The sequence below is a fragment of the Micropterus salmoides genome, unplaced genomic scaffold, assembly GCF_014851395.1.
Source record: "Micropterus salmoides isolate LMB-PRFRI ecotype aquatic unplaced genomic scaffold, ASM1485139v1 Ms_hic_scaffold_14, whole genome shotgun sequence".
NCBI classification, from domain to species: domain Eukaryota; kingdom Metazoa; phylum Chordata; class Actinopteri; order Centrarchiformes; family Centrarchidae; genus Micropterus; species Micropterus salmoides.
The window spans coordinates 2,088,046-2,107,359 of record NW_024040485.1 but is presented as its reverse complement, the minus strand read 5'-3'; the positions used below and the strand labels follow the sequence as shown (position 1 = coordinate 2,107,359).

Sequence of the window (19,314 nt, the reverse complement as noted above, 5' to 3'; positions counted from 1 at the left end):
AATTTAAATGGTTAATGATTTTAGTTTAACTGAAGGTTTACAGTCTTTCTCCTCTTTTGGATTCCTCTTAAACGGTCAGTTCAAAATCTAATTACAAAAATCACATGTTTTTTTTTACCTCCTGTACCCCTGCTGGTATCCACCCATACAAAGCATTAAACTTGCATTAAAAAATAATGATACTTCAAAAAACATCCCTCACAAACTTCTCCATGGATACCATCATCATGCATCAGCAGTGTAGTTTAAAATTTTTGATGAAAAAGGGTCATTTCAGACATTTTGTCAAAATCTGTAATACGAAACTGTAAAAAAAATCCTCATTGCAATTTTTCTTAAACATCCTAATAAACAGCAGGAGCTTCAGTGTATCATCTGTATTACCCGTCTGCATGTCCATCAGCTGAAACAGGAGGGGAGTTTGTTTCCTGTCAGCTGCACCTGTAAACTGATCTTAATTTGTTCACCACACTGAAATAAAGAGATACACAAATACACGGTTTGTCTTTATAACCGGTTTAATAGATGATAAACATTCACTTTAACTTGAGAAAACATTTTCACTGAAACTGGTCAATCTGATAACATGCGAAATACTGTAAAAATTAAATCTTAAAAAGCAGCGCCATCAACAGGCAGAAAGGGCCTACTACTCATGATCCAAATCACTAAACTACTGTTTCTATAAGACAATTAGCTGAATGAAACACAGGGATTTACACTTTGTGTCATTTTGGAAGCAAATTTGTCACAGTGATTAATACATTATTTGTATCTTGTAAAATAATACATTATTTGTATCTTCTTTGGGTGTCAATTTCAAATTTAAATCTAGTTTGCGCATTGTTTCTGGTTTAATTTTACAGTTTTCAGAACAGGGGATAAACTATCAGAGACTTTAATAACATGAAAACAGTACAATTGAATAAAAACATATTATAAAACAAATATAATAAGTGCCGTCACATAGTATCACATTTCCACCTTTGGAAACAAGTGCAGTCAATGGAAGAAAAAAAACCCTGTGTACAAGACCATGTATAGTAGCTGCATTACAACACAAACAAGCTAAAGGTTTGATTCATCCAAGAGAATGTTATATTAAATGTTTTCCATCTTTTACCTCATAAAAGTTTATATAAAAGAAAAAAAAATCACTAACTGCCAAACTTGATGCATGTCTAACTTTTATCATTTAACGCTGCATTGACATTTTTAGCCACCAGGGGGCAGAAAAATAGACATGTAACACATCATCCAGCAACATTATCATACCATTGGAGTGATGTTTGTATCCACCTCATTAATCCAAGTCCAATATTCACTCTCCTTTTAGCTCTAGTTTAGTCTCCACCATCTCCTGTGGGAAATAGCTGGCTCATATTTTCAGCCATAAAACCAAAACTAGGAGCTAGAAAAGGCTGAAAGGCTTCTTGGAGCTGCAGAGGTCATGATCTGTCACATTTCACAGAGTGATTTGAAAATTGTTCATATCAAAAGTAATTAGTCATGCAGAGCTGTATTACAAATATCAGCAATATAAATGGATTTGTGTTCATTGTTGAATCATCAGATTTCTACAAATTTGGCACTTTGAGTGAATAAAACACACCGATTTTCCTTTAAAGGTCCAGTCACACCAGCATTTAAAAGGCAAAATTTTACAGTGAAATCAATTATTTTCAATGTATATAGCCACAATCAGCAGATTCTCTTTCAGGACTTTAGTTAATCCAAGCTTATTTTCCGCAAATTTGCACCATTGACTAACAGAAAGCTGTCTTGACAGAGCTGGGGAAGGATTATTAGCTGCGTGTCACCAGCTAATAAGCTTATTTAACTTTCTCTGTCTGAGTATAAACTTTTCTACAACAGAGACATGGTGTACTCACAGGTAAAAGACAGTAGTAGTAGACCCAGTAGTTTTCTGGTGTGGCCGGACATTAACCCTTCATGTTACAGATTTGATGCCACCTTTATGACATGTGAGATGGATGGTAGTGAAAAAGATTCAAGAAACTGTTAATTACTGTAATTCCTCTATGACATAGATGCAGTATGATTATCACAACAACTTGAACATAAGCTTTATATATATATTATCCTAATCCATTCAGACAATCTGGAACATGAAGAACTAAAGATAAAAGGTTCTCTGCTCCTCTGGTCAACATGGACAAAAGTCCACTACACAAAAACACACATGAAAACATTTAAATTTCACTCAAAGAGTTGATTTGTGCTGTCAGTGAAAACAAAGCACATCTCACCTCTCCCTTCTTCAGGTTTGCTAAAAGTCTTGGCATAGTTTGAGGCCCAAACATGATCGAATTTGAAAAGCTTTATAAAGTCAAAACCTTATAATGCCATACAGTACTTTGTTTTCTTTACATTTACATCCCGGCTTCCAGCCACACTTCTTTTCCTGATGAAAACATGTATTTCTCTTTTCCTCCTACAGGAGTCACAGAGAGGTAACCGATCAATACAAACTGTTTGTATATGACCTTCAGGGAAAGATTCTCTCCCAAAATATTCCTCCCTGCTCACGGTTAGGGTTTTAAAGCTCAACACAGTTCATAGTTGAGTTTCTTCCATTTTCTGGAATTATTGCTCCCTCAGAAAGTACAATCCCTGTTTCAAAGTAAGACTGTGCGAAGGACCTGACTGATACAGGAGTTGTGATGCCAGCTGGGTGGAGTTTGTCCCACAGAAAACAGGACCGGCTGTGTTCACACATAGACTTTAAAACTGACACTGACCCACGTTTACTGGCAGGAAGGTGCTAAGTTCTAATCAGTTTGGATGAATTCAGCTGCTATGACGCAGTGTTTTGCTCATGATTGATCCAAATCTTGGCTCACTCCAAAGTTTGAAATGACACCCATCAGAACAACACAGCAACAGCAGGTTGAGCTGAAACGAGGAGTTTGTTGTTACTGAAACAAGTAAATCTGCTTTGTACTTTTCCTCATAGTCATTTGTTCAGGCATCAAATGTGTGAACAGCCAAATATATTACAAAATATAGATTTTTTAGATCTGAAAATATTCCTGATGCAGTAAACTCCACCCACCTGCTACACCATGCAGGTTAAATCAAACACTCCCCACTGGAGCAGGTCTGTTAAATGTGTCAGCAGCATTTTAGGCATTAAATTAAACACATCCCTGTATTATTCAGTATTTCTGCACTGCTGGCTGATATAAAGGCACTTAACAGCTTAAGAGTTTTACTACAAAAAGCTGCAGAGAACAACTGGGAACCTGAATATCATGTAACATTTCAAATACAGAAGATTGATGAGGTGTATTACCTGCTACTCTTAAAGTAGCACAAGGGAACTATTGTTCTCTGACTTTATTTATAAAGTTCATTTTAGATTCGTCTCCACGTCTGATTAGTTTTAACTATCAGTATGAAATCAATCAGAATGAGGTAAGAATATGTAAAGCCTTCAAAACGTGTATCTGCAGAATGCAACATGGCCCCATCCATCAACTTATCAATCAAGTGATATTAGGTGCGTGGCTTCATGCGGCGCTGAAGACTTAACATAAGGCATGCTGGTTAGAAATTGTGTTTCGCTGGCACTGCAAAACTTCACCATGTCACATGACATTAAAACCTCGCAGGAGCAAGGCAGCTGCAGGTGCCTAGTCCAGCGGCCGCAGTTTCTTTTCTCCGGCTGCACAAAGTTGGAACCCCACACTTGCCGGATCTCTGAGATCAATGACTGATCGATGACTGGCATTTGCAAAGAAAAATGCCGCCAGATCAGCCATTGATCTCAGCCCACAATAAGCTCACACGGGTAGAATGTGTCCGACTTGACGTCGCCATTTTTTTTCCCCACCCCTGCAGTCGCCTGCAGCTCACGTTAGACTAGAAGTTGGTGAAAGTCAGCCACAGTCATCTCGAACGCACCTAACAAACTAAACGTCTCCTTCTTATGATGCATTTTCCAGACGTCAGAAAGTCAGAAATTATTATTCTGTAACAGCAAAACCCTTTCTTGTCAGAACTCTATCCAGGAAACCAGAATTCAGATTTTCACAATAAAATCTGAGCTGGTGCAGCTTTAATGTAGCAGGACAACATGATTCTTCAAAAAGATTTTATGCTTTGTGTCTTTATTTAATTGTGGCTATTTCATTTTGGAATAAAACTCTTCATTCCGTGTCCTCAGGAAAGAAAATGGCAGTTCTCTTTCTGTGGTTACAATTTTAGATGAACTAGAACGGTGTATTTAGAAAAAGTCACAGCTCTTATTTGGAATAGAAGTGAGGCTTCACAGCGACGCTCGCCACTTGTTTTGCTGTTGGACCTGAATTTGTTCTCCAGACAAGTAAAGTATGATGTTTAGTCACTTTGGACAGCCCAAAAAAGCCAAGTTCAAATATTAACAATAAAAGATACAATTACGGTTTTTCAAAAATACATCAGGTACATTTGGGTGTTTTATATTTGATATGGATACTTTTTATCTTCATACCTGCTAAACTACTGTAACTCATGTCACCATGTCGATGAGCTCCTTCAGCTTTTTAAACAGGAACACACTGATTCAACTTTTACACTCCGGGAAAATCCAGACATGATGTTGGTGAAAGGTTTTTATAGTTCCAACATTTAGCACAGAAGAAACATGAACGTTTCCAAACGTCTCCCAGTCGTAAGTCGAGTGCAGCATTAGCACAAGTAAGTGTTTGAGGAAGTCCTGTCAACAACCTGGAAGCAACACCATGCTAATTTCCCCGGCATTTTGCTTTGGATTTGTCAGTTTCAATTTAATTTAAAAACAGTTAACAGCGTAAAACATATTTGGATAAAGATTTACATTCAAAAAGTGCTTCAATCAGGTGTTGCTGTAAAATGTTTTCCGGAGCTCAGCATAACTAAAGTCCTTTAAGTGCAACTTACATGCAAACAGTTAGTGAAATGTAAAAAATTCTACTGTGTCCCATCAGACCTTTTCTGTCACTCCTCCAGGTTCACGTGGAAAACATCGAAAAACTGCCTCCTGGCACTCCTTTTACTCGTTTCTTGATGTGATATCCTGAAAAACAGAATAATTAGAAGCGGTTACTCTTATTTCTTCACTGCTATTTTGTGCCAACAAAATTAAGTGAAACTTGTTTGATTTTGGACTCACCTCCGTCTTCGCCCTCCTCCACTCGCCCATCGGCCCTGACTTCATCAGGACTGTAAGAGACCGGATCGTCAGAAATGTTTTAACAAGACACCTTATTAATTTGGTAAATTTATCATCAAAATGTCTGAGTGTGACAATTAGATTCTGTCTAATCTGAGTTAGCAATACCAATATGATACAACATTTTCTGTCTTTTGTGGAAGGTGTTTCATTTTCCCCTTGAATTTAGTCTCAGACGATCATACTAGAAGTCAGGTAAACACTGTCATTTTAAAATGAAGAATTCATTTAGAAAAATTTTATTAATGTAGAATGCAAACCACATGTTTCCTTGCAGGTTTTCTGTTTTTGGGTATCAGGCTGAAAGCTCCATCCAATCAGAGAAGATTTCATCCACAGATCCATAATGTTGACCTATAGTAATGTTTCAGTCGAACTTGTTTGTTTTACTCACACATAAATGTTGTGATCATCACTAACACGGTCAAAGTAACACTCGCGCTCCACCAGAGACACCTGCAGGGAAGAAAAAAAGGGAATTTTCCAGAACAATAAAACAGATTTTGCCTTGAAGACCTGAAGCTCAAACAAAAGATCCAATTTTTAAGACTCAGGATTCAAGTCACATGTTAACTTTGACGTAACAGGAACACGGAGAATGTGAACTCCAGTTTCAGGATTTCCTAACTGATCACCTGACTTTCTGACTTGCGTGACATGTGTCTCAGCCAATGACATTGAACCAGGCCAGTACGCAGATTACCTGTTTTAATTGATATAAAATACAAATGTAGTTTTACCCAGAGTATAGAGCGGTGAAGATGAAGATGGTGAAGATGAAAAGGAGAAGGGCCTTTATTGTTAACCCTGAAACACAAATACAAACACAACAACCAGAATACTGATTAAATGAAATATCACCTCTTTTTAAATGCATTTTTAAATCAGAATTTCAGTTAGCCTAGACATTGACAACATCTCTTCTGTGTACATATACTTATTTATGTAGTTTTTTACACAGCAGGACTAAAAAAGATAAAAAACATGTTTTGATTTAGGTTGCTATTTTGTATTTTGTTTAGAAGCTTTTAATGATGAAGAACAGCATTAACCCCATCACAGGACACTATTCAAACCAACAACAAAAACATGAGTGAATAACTAAGCGATGGCGCTCACCTGCGGGCTCAGGTGAGGCCTGACAGCAGCAGCTGTTGGTGTAGAAGGGTGACGGAGGCAGGACTTCAGAGAGGCCGCCCAGTGACTGGGTGAACTGCTCCTTTGATTGACAGGTCTCAGAACAAATCTCCTCCTGGATGAGCAGCTTTGGGGACGGGGCAACTTTGTCAGGAAGGGGCGGGATCTCAGTGTGGTCTGGAAAAGACAAAAAAACTGTGTGACTCTTTGGGAAACCTTTAGATGTTTTCACACATGTTGATATCATACTGTTAATCTGTTGCTCCCATAGACTGTATAAAAGAAGTGGAAGTAGTCATCGTGATGTCACCTGTTGGTTTGTGGACTGCTGTTTTGAAGCCTCGAGTTTGGCCGTTAGGGCGCTGCCATGTTGATTTTGTGCAACTATGGGCAACAGACGTGACCATTTTTGGAAGAGACGGTGGAGCCAACGGCTCCATTTGAAGCTAGCTTCCTTGCTTACTTAGGTGCATCTGTAATTCACGTTAACTGGGATGAAACCATGAGCACCAAAAGTCTAAGGATAGTGATAATGATAATGGGATGATAATTTTGTCTAGCAAAAACATGGTTAAAACGAAATGTACTCACCAGAGAAAATGAACAGCCAACTCATAATAAGCCTTTTCAATGGCACTGAGTAAATTTACACAGTGCCATGAGTACAATCACTCTAGCTTGATTGACAGGTCACAGATAGTCCCGCCCTGACGCATATTCTGCTTTATGGTCTATTTTCCTCTAAATGGGACTATCATTTACTAAATGAACATTATGCTGTAATTTGGCAACCAGTGGAGTTGCCCCCTGCTGGTCTTTCAATAGAATGCAGGTTTAAGGGACTTCCACTTTGGCCTCGCTTCTCAGACCGGAAGCTTCCCGCTTGGTCGCTCCATGTTAATGAAAACTACAGATGAAAAATAAACTTCTGGCTAAATCTGGTATATTTACATTGGTCAAATCTGATATGTTCATTAATGTGCACTGTCCCTTTTAAATACATTATAAAAATAAATAAATGAACACTTTCTGTTGTTGCCTCACATTAGAAATGCGAGACTAAACCACTTGGAGGCCTGTGAGGTGGAAGAAGAGATGAAGAGGAGGAGGTTAAAGCATCCTGTATTTTAAGCTAAATTTAAGTGAAAGATCAGAAAATATAGTTTTAATTGAATTGAAAAGGATTAACATGCAACCAACTACAAAGTCCCAGGTTCAAAGGTCAAGAAGGTGCCCCAAATTTCTCCAATCTTAGATAATTTGAGTGAATATCAGCTGATATTGCACTAACTTATTGGCATCAACAGACCAGTTTGAAACCAGCACTAACAGAGCAAATCATCCGTTCTCCTAAAAGAAGTTTTGGTTTTAATTGTGTCTGAGATTTCAGCTCACTCCAACACGATGAAGAAAAAAAAACAGCAGCAAAATATATAATAACAGAACCTTTCTGCTGTAGAAACAGTCCTTATGAGGGCTGCCGGTGGATCTGGAAATTTGGACTGAACTGTGGTGTAATTTGGCTGAACTGAAACCTCCTGTGTTACTCACCATAAGTGAAGCTGAGGCTGTCGTCCAGCTTGGTGCTGTTAAATTCAGACCAGGATGATTCGTCGAACGGGACTAGGCCTTCCTGGCTGCTCCTAGCCCAGTCCTGGACCGTGTCCTGGTCCTGGTCTTGATCCCAGTTCTGGTTTTGGTTCTGTCCTGTTCTGAATACGCCTCTGAAGACTTTCTCATCCAGCCACGACTGGCAGCTCTCTGTCACGTCACTCAGCAGGTTAGCCAGAGAACTGCGGGGCCTCCGTCTGCGCCGGAAAATCCTGAGAAGTCAAAAACACAAGAACAATGATCCTGATGTTCGACTCAGTCATGTTTCTGACTTATTTTAACTGCTATTAATTGTGCTTCTTTCTTTTTACCCTCCTTTCCCCCAGTTTCCCTTATAAACTAATTTTCCCCTCACTAAATCATCATTGAGTGTAATTTATTCTTTATTGATGTGTCCATTAAATAAACGCAATATAAGTTAATTATCTCAAGTTTTTCTAAAAGTTTGTTTTATAAATGAAGAACAGAATAAGGCTGCAATAAACGATTGTTTTCATTATAGATTAATCTGCTTAATACTTTGTTAAATGTACCTTTTTTTTAAATGTATGCCTCTTTGGCACACCAAAAACACAGGCAGGTGGGTTTCAATTGACTAATTTTTGTATAAAATGTCAGAAAATACTGAAAAATGTCCATTAAAAGCAGCCAAAAGCACAGGTGACAGCTTAAAATCCAACGCCCAAAGATAAATAGTTTATTTTATCACATAAAACAAGGAATGGCAGGAGATTTTCTAACAAATAAGAACAAATTAAATTGTTTCACTAACCACTATGTGCTATCGCTCTGGAGGTTGTGGCTCAGATGATTCACACCTTGATTCTTTGATTTACTAAACCTACTAATACACCATAATATCAACATACTACATGTTGATTTGAGCTTTGGGACATGACGCATTATCCTGCTAGAAGTAGCCATCAAAAGATGGGTCCACTGTGGCCATAAAGGGCGTGGTCAGCAACAATACAGGTAGGCTGTCTTGTTTAAACTATGCTCAGTTGGTATTAAGGGGCCCAAAGTGTGCCAAGAAAATATCCCCCACACTATTACTCCACCACCAGCCTGAACTGTTGATCCAAGGCAGGATGGATCCATGCTTTCATGCTGTTTATACCAAATTCTGACGCTACCATCTGAAAAACTTTAATCCCAGTAGATCAGCAGCAGTCTCCTTCAGTTATGTGATAGCTCAAAATTAAATTGCTGATCCAAACACCCAATTATTTATAAATGAAAATCATGGAAATATTCAGGGGTGCCTAAACTTTTGCATACGACTGTATGTGTGTACATTGGTATGTTTGTATATCTGCATGTGTATGTAATGGGTACACGGGGTCTGTACTGGTTCCTTTTAGCTGCCTCTGTTGTGTTGTTTTTGTTTTCTGAGAACTGTGAGATTTCTTGTATAACACTGACATCATTTATATTTGTATGTAGTTAGTTACATTATTAAAATGACAAAGATTTTTAATGAAATATTCAGAGTTTAATACAGACAGTAAACCTGCAGGTTCATCAACAGAACAAAGAAACTCTTCTAATGTTGATGATGAGGTTTCAATAACACGAGGGTCTCCCAGCAACCCTGCCGGTTGACATCACACTCTGGCTCCTGAACACAGCAGATGTCAAACCTGAGTCATATGCAGCTTTTAAACCTGCTCGACATGTGCTGAACCTCTCGCTCTGATTGGCTTCTGAGAATGACCTCATCACTACAAAGAGAGGTGTGCTGTTTTTGTTAAACATCAGAAATGAACAATATTTGTGTGCGGTATTCAGAGATTCTGGATTTTTACATGAGGGAGGAATTTGTAACTAGTTAATTGCACCTTCTTGTAGAAGCAGAGAATTTTTATGTGTCTTAAAACAACAACTGCAGAGAATCATTAACTCTTAAGGCTGATAAAATGGTTGTTCTCTGCCATTGGAAGATTAACATTCTTTTGATCCCTGTAACAAAGTCCTGATTGGCTCAGCTGCTTTTTCAACTAGGAAAAAAGCTGTCAGTGAACACAACACCACACATAATTGAAAATAATCTGAGATACGGGTGCTGATTCAGAGGTCTGGAACCAGACTTTACATTTTGGTAAATTTAAAACTTTACAACAAAAAAATGCTTTCAAAGAACCTCTCTCAGTTTGAGAGCAGAATCTTCCTGCTGGACAGATGAACATAAATGTTTGCTTTAGAAATTAGTGTGCTAGCTCTACCCTTACCATAACCATCAGAAATGTTAGTACCTAAACCTAAGTCACTGACTTTATGTATGTCGTCCGCCTAGCGGTAACTCATAGCTATCCTAATTGATATAAACCTTACTATCTGAACATGCTCATGTGAAGTTCAAGCATAATAAATATTTTAATATATGTTAGAAAAACATTCAAATAAACTTTTAAAACTGTCCTGCCTGTTGAACAGTTTCACTCAGACTTTAAAGAATATTTACAAATAAAGTTTGTAATCAGAACTGTATTGTAAATGTTTTTTAAACTGCACTCACCTGACCAGGTTCTCCTTGTATGACACGTTGGTTTTGCAGGGAGTCAACGACACGTTGCCGTAGTCGTCCCAGGTGAAGCTGTCCTCGGTGACGCTGTAGTATCCGTTGGTGAGGAGGCGCGGAGAGCGGCGGCAGGAGCACGGATCACCGCCATCCACAGATGAGTAACAGACGTACGAGGAATCAGGAGAGAGGAGAGACAGGTCGAGGCTGAGGGAGACACAGACAGGAGGTCAGCATGTATACATACCAGTATAAACCAGTCACTGATCTGGAAGACACTGGGGACGTCAAAAGTCATCCAACACTATCAAACTCATGTCAGCATATACTGCACTTTATTCCCAACATGCTAACACAGGAAATGTTATCATGCTAACATGCTGTCTGCATGTATGTTAAAGTAAAGTTCTGCACAGGCCTTTTGAGACCCAAACCTGTCCAGTACCCACTATATTTTAGCTTTATTTCATTTCTTACTGACTGATAGCTCAACAGACCACACTTTATATACTGAGAACGATTTGCACAGAGAATTGTTGTAATAAACATGATCAGAGCCCGAAGAATTACGTAACATAAGGGCCCCAGCTGGACCCAAACCTGATAATCTGTAAGGTCAGGTAGCAGAACTTTGTTTGAGGAGGTAGATGTTACATGCTAAACATCAGGATGTAAACACCCAACTGTTGTTACCATGCTAACGTGCTGTACTTAGGTTCATCTGTGCTTTGAGCTAACATTTGCATTCAACTTCTATTGCTGCATTTAGGTCATGGTGGAGTTTAAACAATTACCAGTTTCTGAATTGAGTTCACCTCAGTGTCAAAGATGTAATTACAACTGGGAAACTGGATGTAATGTTTTGCCAGTATGCAGTTTTCCAACCCTCACATGACCAATACAGATGTTGAAGTCACTCTCTCTCAGACTAGCTGCAGGTCAGAGTTCAGTCAGATCTGCCCAGAAAAGGAATCTAATGCATTTAGCCTCTTTCTTCATTTAAATGAGATGAGAGGATTTGTTGTGTGACGGCCTTAAATCTGCACAAAGCAGCGGCGGCTCATTTTTTATTGCTATGAAAACAAACCAGCATTTACTGATTTACCCAACACCTCTGTGGCAAGAAGCAGATGTTCTTACCTCTGAAAGGAGTGATTGGCCCGCAGCCTTCGTTTTATTGGTGAACCTGAACAACAGATAAGATCATGGGAGTCAACAAACAGGTGAAAACCTACACACACGTACGAAACATGTCTGTCCTAGGTTGTTCTGTAAAGCCGAGTCTGTTTCTAAATAAAGACTTTTATCAGTATGAAGAGCTGGAGAACATTCCTGAGGTCTGCCTGGGAAACCACTTGAGTAAAAGTACTCTTCTGAACAGAGGTGATGTGATGCTAATAAATACTCTGCAGGAATGTGACAGCCAGTGATGTTGTTTTACAGATTGAAATTTAAATAAATTTTTTCAGGTTGTTTAAAAAGTTGTGGCATCAGCCAATGTCAACCTTTCCAGAGCTTTCAACTGCATCTCACTGTCTTCCACTGCGAATGGAATGGGCTTTTTGCCTGTAGTGGGACAACGGTGTGGTTTTGTGCATTTTATATTAAATAAATTTGGAGCTACTCCAAATTCCTCTTTTCCTCTCCTAGAGAGGAGCAGGGGGGTTAAAGATCAACTTTCAATAGACTGCTGAAGAGACCCCAACGGAAGGGGGTTGGGAAAGTTGGTTTCTCTAAGTGCTATCCCTGACCATAAAACTGGCACCTTTTTGATTCCGAAGCTGATAACGCAGTGACTGATTGTTAAACTGACAAAAGGGACACGAACCAGCGATTAGCATTTCCCTGAACAGCCTATCAAAACTGCCCCCCCCCCCCACACACACACATGTAACCGTGGCAACTGTAATGGGTCTGTTTCATTATCCCATCAAAGGGATACTCCTTCTCTCACCCACTTGTGACATAACCCAGGAAGCCGAACTTTAAATAACCAAAGACTGCAGTCTCCAAAAACTCAAATCATTTAATTAAGTTTAATGAAATCTTTTAGTTACTTGATTACGTTTGCCTCTATTTGAGTAGTTATGTTAACATGTTGTTGCTATCTGTTGCTGATATTAGTGCTGAAAAGAATCTTAATAAGTTACTTTTGCAGCGGCAACGAAGGAAACCTGAAAACAGCCGAGTTGCCAGACGGAGGAGGCGTTTTCTTCAGTCAGACACAGAGAACCCCGGAGAATCTCTAGCAAAAAGCCAGGATCGGGCAGCTAGCGTGGGACCAGCAACAGGCCAAAGCAGGCTGTCGACAAGCCGTAAGACCTAATAAACATTCTGTAGTCAGGGATGTCCCGTAATGTTAATATTTCCTTTTAACTCCTAAACTCATAGCTTACTTTCATTAGTTCTCCTCTGCCGTATGAGTCAAATGCTTCCCACAATTGAACCTCCATTTCTCATTGTTCAGCCATTGTTTATTTTCCCTTTATTTAACCACCCTTTTATATCGCATTAGTTAGAGAATAAATTCACTGTAATATAATCAAGAGCTGTGTGTGTTGCCTATTTCCACGTCCCTGCCAAGAGAATTGACCCTTTAGATATGAGACTGACTGATTTAAGATAATTGAGCGATTATTAACTAACTGATCACTAGTAATAATTGTATAATTATTAAAAGCTACCTAGAGGTCCAGAGACTCTAGGATTATAACAACTCCGGTGGTGCCCTGAAACGAGGAATATTTTTTTGATTTTATGAATTATTAAAATTCATAATTGGGTATTAATTCTCATACAATTAATTAAAATTCATAACTAATTTAGCCATGCTACTTGCCTATGTGTTGAGGAAGTGGACTTTGAGAGAAGATTTGTTTTGTCTAAAAAAGCATTCATCAGTGTAGGGCTGACCCCAAACAGTCGAAGAATCGAAGTTTTGATGGGCAGAGCCTGATTCGACTGTCAATCTCACAGTCAAAGCTCCGCAGTGAAACAAGGATCATGCCATTTGGCGATATAGGGGTGATCAACGTCTGATTTTACATAGAACTACCAGTTTTCTCCCAATAAGTAAATATACACCCTATTACAATCTATATTTCAACAGATAAATAACCATACGGGTCGATTGTTAAAGCAGGTCATTACAATCCCTTTTTTATGTTTATTGTTAGGCCCAGCCTCTAGTGGCCGTATGACGGCAGCAAAGGTCGTTTTGCTGCCTAAACCTAACCAAAACCACATGCAACATCACGTGACTTACGTTATGATGCACCTGTTGCTGGACCGGTACTTTCCAACGGTCATATAGTATACTGTATGTCCATTAGGGAAAGGGTCATATACGTCGTTTTGGGAGTCACTGACAATTGGCCAATTCTGCCGTTTAGGTACGAGGACATGTTGAAATATAAGGTTCTGAAAAGGACTGTGTTGGTCTTGGGTTTTACAGCTTCTTGAAAATCTCGAATTATATGTTGATCAATGCAGGATCAGTGCATCTGTGCACAAAATGACTTTTCTGCATTGGCTCCCCGTCTTTTTCTTTGTGTTACTATTGACCAGTTTGGGAAGTCTACTTTTCCAGAATTCATGTATTTGGATACGGCATGATGTTGAAATTGTGCAACACAGTTTAAGAGTTTGTGAGGAGTATGCAGACACCCTGCTTCGATCTAAAAAATGTATCCACCCACCTAGTGTATATAATTTTATCATTTTTGTGTATAATGTTTACTTTGTGTGAGTAGCTTAAAGGGAACAAAATGTCATCTCATTATAAAACCCTATGCTGTAAAATGACAAATAAATCAACCTTGTAACCCTGTATTTTGTATTTTTATGCAATGACGTACTTGTAACGGCCCCGGAGAAGAACAGGGCCATGTTTGTCTGCAGCCGAGCTTCTTCTGTCAATCTGTGAAAGATATCAGAAACCCAACACCAGCAGTGAAAAGCATGCAGCCATTTTTGTTATTGTCAACAAAACTCATGTTCGAGTTTGTCTCTATTTCTATTCTTATGTTTTATGTGTCTTATGTGCTATACAAACAAACTTGCCTTGCCTTTGAAAGGGCTCGGTAATTTCCTAGAACAGCTGCTCGTTGTAGTCTCTATCAACAAACAGGAGAAAATAGTGCATTTGTAGGGGACTATTTCCAGCGGCAGATGAATCCTCTTGTGGTGCTCTACTAAGTATTTGGGGCAGGAGGACGGTGTATGTGGGACTGAGTCAAACTAAACAGTGTGTGTGTTGATGGTGATGAAGGAACATGTCACCCAGTGCAGCAGTGAGGAGAGGAAGAGGAGAAATCAGGCTACCTGTTAGCAGGATACATTTCAATGTTGTTTGGAGTCAAGAAGAAAAATACAGAATAAAGGTCACCAGGCAGGAGAGAGAAAGGAGAGCAGTCTGTTCTTTTAGAGGCATAAATTAAAAAAAAGCTGTTCAGAGATCTGCCCTCCTCCCTGATCTGCTCTAGTAACTAGTAACTTCTTAAAGCTCCATCAGTTCTGTTAATCCCCGCAGAGGTGATCAGAGGAGTTCTCCTCTCCAGCCTGAGCATTCAGGGGATTAACTAAATTAAGACTCTCCAAGTTAATATAAATCAGACTACAAAATTAGTGCAGGATATTTATAATGTTTTTTAAGCCTAACCTTAAAGCGTGTTCCCGCTCAGAGCTCGTTGTGGCCTTCAGTATTCCGCAGTGTTTTGTGTTCTGGTTCTGTCACATCCTGCAGCTGCCTGAGAAAAAATGCAGAAGAAAAGAAAACAGAGAAAACAAAGGGGCTGTGATTCTGAGCTCATGTTTCCTGTTAACTCCTTCTCTGCAGAGAGGAACTGTAACTCTGCCAGTCCCAGTGAAAACCCTGAAGGCTCAGTTTGAGACAGTGGCGAGTGAAGTCACATGTTGTTTCCTGTGACTTCATGTGGACAAGAAACCAGATAATGGTGAGACATCAGAGGCCTGAACCACGAAGGGAGATTAGTGGGTTAACCAGCTCTCTTTAAGTTTTACTGTGGTTATTATTTCTGGTTAATTTAAGAGATTACAAAATCTGTCACATAAATACGGTTTACTTTTACTTTTTATTTTCTGAATATCTGTGTTCTTTCTGAGCTTGATCGCCTGCAGTCAAAGATCTGACAACACTCTGCTGTCTATTGGTCTGTTCTGGTGAATAAATGAACAGATGAACTGGGTCAGCGACAGTTAGTGGGCCGCAAACAGAGACTCTGATGTTGTGTGTATGCGTGTGTGTGTGTGTGTGTGTGTGTGTGTGTGTGTGTGTGTGTGCGTATGGGCGGGGGGGTGGGGGTGTTATCGCTCATCGCCCTGTTTCAACTGAAAAATGCTCCTCATGATTTAAAACAACACTAACAGTTTAGAGGCCAGCTGGTGATTTAGTTATTAGTGCAGTCAGAGGCTCTAGAGGAAAGGTTATGGAGCGGACTCCAGAGTTCTTCCTCGGGAGAATGAGATATGTTTTGATTATTATATTTATTTTATTTTTTTAACACACACACACACGCTTACTGTTTTGTTTATGTATTTTATTTAAATTTTTAAATTTTTTATTTTATTTTTTTAACACAAACACACATACGCTTTGATTACTTTACGTTTAATGAAGTGTATGAGGTTGATTGTTCTTATGTAGTATGTATGATGCTTTGGCAATATTGTTGTTACACATTCATGCCAATAAAGCTATTTTGAATTGAATTGAATTTAATTGATAAAGACACTTTGTGACAATCTGACTTCGATATTATTTGCGTAAAAAGGTTAATTTTAACCAAACATACAGTATATTAGCATTCAAGGTCAATATTTATATGACATATTTATTTTCATGGAGGACATTTTGCAGTTTTGGAATTTTCCAGGACTTGTCTACAACTCAAGTCAAAGTCAAAAAATCCATGGTGTACATTTCTTCAAGTACTGTACCTAAGTACATATTTGAGGTATGTGTACTTTACTATGTAGATTTTATTCTATTTCACTACATCTCAGAGGGAAATATTTTACTTTATACTGCACACTGATGTCTTGTTATAGAAAAACTACTCAACAGTATAATAAAGTTGCTAAAAGTAGCTTCCCTTTACATGTTAATGCATCACTAATGATATGATACAGTCTGCTGCCAACATTTCTGTACTTGTGTATTTTGATTGCAGAACTTTTAGTTGAGTATGCGTGTGAGCCCTGTAGTGAGATACCTCTCATATCTGAGTGGACTTTAAAATACTAGCAACAGTCAAAGCCTCTCCTTCTTTTAATAAGAAAAAATCTCTTCCACACATTGAGGCCACTTTCAGAGTGCAGCATTGCCTGTGTTTGAAGGAGGATAACAAACAATGTGCCTGTAAACTGAAGTTCCTCTTCGCTGTTCAGGACAGGTTTGTATGACAATAACTACCCTGCAGAATTATGAAGAACAAGCAAAGAAACCAGAGCTTTGTGTTCATTAATAAAACAGAGTAGAGACTTGGTTTGGTGGCATCCAGACTATTAATCCTAGTTGAGAATCTGTAAACAGAGACTGGCTGGAAAACCGCAGTTGCAACCTTTCAATATGTTGTAAACTATATTATGTTCAGTCTCACAATCTTGAGTTTTAGTTGTTATCATCAAATATATACTGCCTGCTTTTTGTGTTTTCTACATGCATGACCTTCAGAAACAGTAAAAAAAAGCTTAAAGATTTGAATTTAAATAATGTGTAAGTTTACGGAAAATTTCCAAACTTCACAATATAATGAAAAAAGATGGTTATTTTGGTTAACAATAATAAAACATCCAAACTCTATAATATATTGGGTAATACTCAGTGAGGTTAAAATATGAGATTTTTAATTATAACCCTAAAACAAAACTGATATTTGATATTTCCCAACTATTTAACCTCAGTACCTTCCATGCTTTATAGTGGCATGTCTTAAATTATTTAATTTCCCCACATTTGTCTCATTTTGGACTCTTCCCAGCCTGTGTTTCCCAGCATCCATTGCAGCAGCAGCAGTCTGTTTCTGTTGGAGCTGCTGATGCTGGAGGAAAATGCGTAGCAGGAAACACAAAAATGGATCAAACCATTTCACCATCCCCAACACACAGCCACAGGAGTACCCTGCCTGCAGGGTCTCTGTAGGTCTTTTAAAATATTTTTACAGGAGCTTCCAGCAGGTTTAAGATTCACAGAATTGAATTCTTACAGCACTTATTGTCAAATGAGTTGTTAAAAATTTTGTATTATACTTTTATTATTGCTTTAGTGCCACTTATTGTATGTGGGCTGCTAATTTTGAGTTCACAGAGTCCTCACTGTTCTAATAATATTATTATTATTGCATTATAATTTTAATAATAGCCCTATAATATAATATCCTACATAGTGTTTATGCTGCTCTGCTCAGAAAATAATTTATAAAGTTTTCTTTCGTGTTTTAAAGAATCCTTTATTATTTACAACAATATTACTCTAATTCCTCATATTGCGTTTTTTCACCCTCACTAAGTTATTAGACTAACTATTCTATTCTATATTACTCACAGTGTCTTAAATTGTGCGTATTGTGGCTTCACGCTATTTTTAGCAGCAACATTCCTATAATATTTCCAAGATAAAGTCTGGTATGTCTTTTGGTATCGTCCTGCAATTATAATTATAATATGTAATGCACCTAAGGAAACTGATAAAGATTGCATCTGTCATAATGCAGATAAAGGAAGAAACTTCACTATTAATAACCAAATAACTGGAAAGAAAATGTCTTTGCATGAAATCAAATTGGGTTTAAAATAATGTTAGTTACTTAAAAAGGTCCAGAACGCTATTCGTTGTATATATACAGTATATGTGTAACGTTACGTTGATCTCAGCAGATTCTTCTGTGTAAATCCAGACAAAGAATAACGGGACTGAACTCACCGGTTTGTTTTCCTCCAGGTTTCTCTGCCGCAAGTGAAGAAAAGTCTTCTTCTGGCTGAGGGATTTAACTGTCTGTACTCTTCTTCTTTTTCCCCTTTTTCCACTTTTCTTTTAAAATCTTCAATTTGTCTTCGGGTGAATAAAAACACACCGAAGATCCGAGTCTCAGAGCTCCGCAGCTGTCACTTAGCCTCGCCCACACAAAGGAAACACCACCGGCTGACAAGTTAAAACACACAACAGCAGTTACAATACAGGTTCTGGTCAGGATTTTCAAAGTAAAGGCATATCGCTATTTCAAAAAGCACACTTTTGAAGATAAGAATACTAAACTGTGTTTATCAGTTTGGAAGAAGTAGGCCTATTCATCATTTATTAGTAAATGTAGCAATACTAGAAGTAAAAGTCCTGCATTCAAAAGTATTAACATCAAAATGTATTTAAAGTAGACTACCAAAAGTACTCATTATGCAGAATGTCCCATTTCATATTAATGAACATTGTACCGTATTACTGAATTGTAATCATTGACAGATTAATGTGTTCATCACTTTAGTGTTGCAGCTAGTAAAGGTGAAGATCATCTTAATCACTTTATATACTGCTAAATTCATAATAATATAATATATTTTATTTGTTTACAATATTTCATATTAACAGTCTCATGCTGTATATTAACTCATAATAAAATAAATCAAATAAATGTACTGGAACAAAAATTAAAATGTTTCCCTCTGAAACATGGCGGAGTAAACATATAAAAGAACACTGAATGTAAAGCAAAGTCCAAGTACCTCAAAACTCCAGGCCTGAAACCACCACCACAGCTCCACATCCAGACCCGACAGCTGAGTCTGAACAAACACACACAGGCAGAAGGGCTGACAT

At 38.2% G+C, this 19,314-nt stretch overlaps 1 protein-coding gene across 5 annotated transcripts; it reads right to left on the bottom strand.

The window, feature by feature from the left end:
* Positions 1-500: 500 nt before the first annotated feature.
* On the bottom strand, positions 501-18,631 carry tmem71 (transmembrane protein 71). 5 transcript variants are annotated; one of them, XM_038717217.1, is made up of 12 exons: positions 18,427-18,631; positions 15,145-15,232; positions 14,547-14,599; positions 14,342-14,403; positions 11,625-11,670; positions 10,482-10,691; positions 7,904-8,175; positions 6,335-6,529; positions 5,956-6,022; positions 5,610-5,671; positions 5,156-5,205; positions 501-5,059 (listed from the first exon to the last, which is right to left on the bottom strand). In XM_038717217.1, the coding sequence occupies exons 4-12, from the start codon at positions 14,370-14,372 to the stop codon at positions 5,036-5,038; spliced, it is 957 nt and encodes a 318-aa protein (XP_038573145.1). In that variant the 5' UTR covers positions 14,373-14,403; positions 14,547-14,599; positions 15,145-15,232; positions 18,427-18,631; the 3' UTR covers positions 501-5,035. The 5 variants fall into 5 exon arrangements, with proteins under 5 accessions (XP_038573145.1, XP_038573146.1, XP_038573147.1 ...); XM_038717218.1 differs by having other exon boundaries at positions 14,552-14,599; XM_038717219.1 differs by having other exon boundaries at positions 15,145-15,228.
* Between the last annotated feature and the right edge of the window lie 683 nt (positions 18,632-19,314).

Excerpts from the sequence above, each read along its gene's own strand:
- tmem71 (XM_038717217.1), bottom strand. The coding sequence starts at position 14,372 with ATGGCCCTGTTCTTCTCCGGGGCCGTTACAA. Across the intron at positions 6,530-7,903 it reads CAGCCTCAGCTTCACTTATG|ACCACACTGAGATCCCGCCC; the intron begins GTGAGTAACACA and ends TGTCTTTTCCAG. Across the intron at positions 5,060-5,155 it reads GGAGGAGGGCGAAGACGGAG|GATATCACATCAAGAAACGA; the intron begins GTGAGTCCAAAA and ends TCTGTTTTTCAG.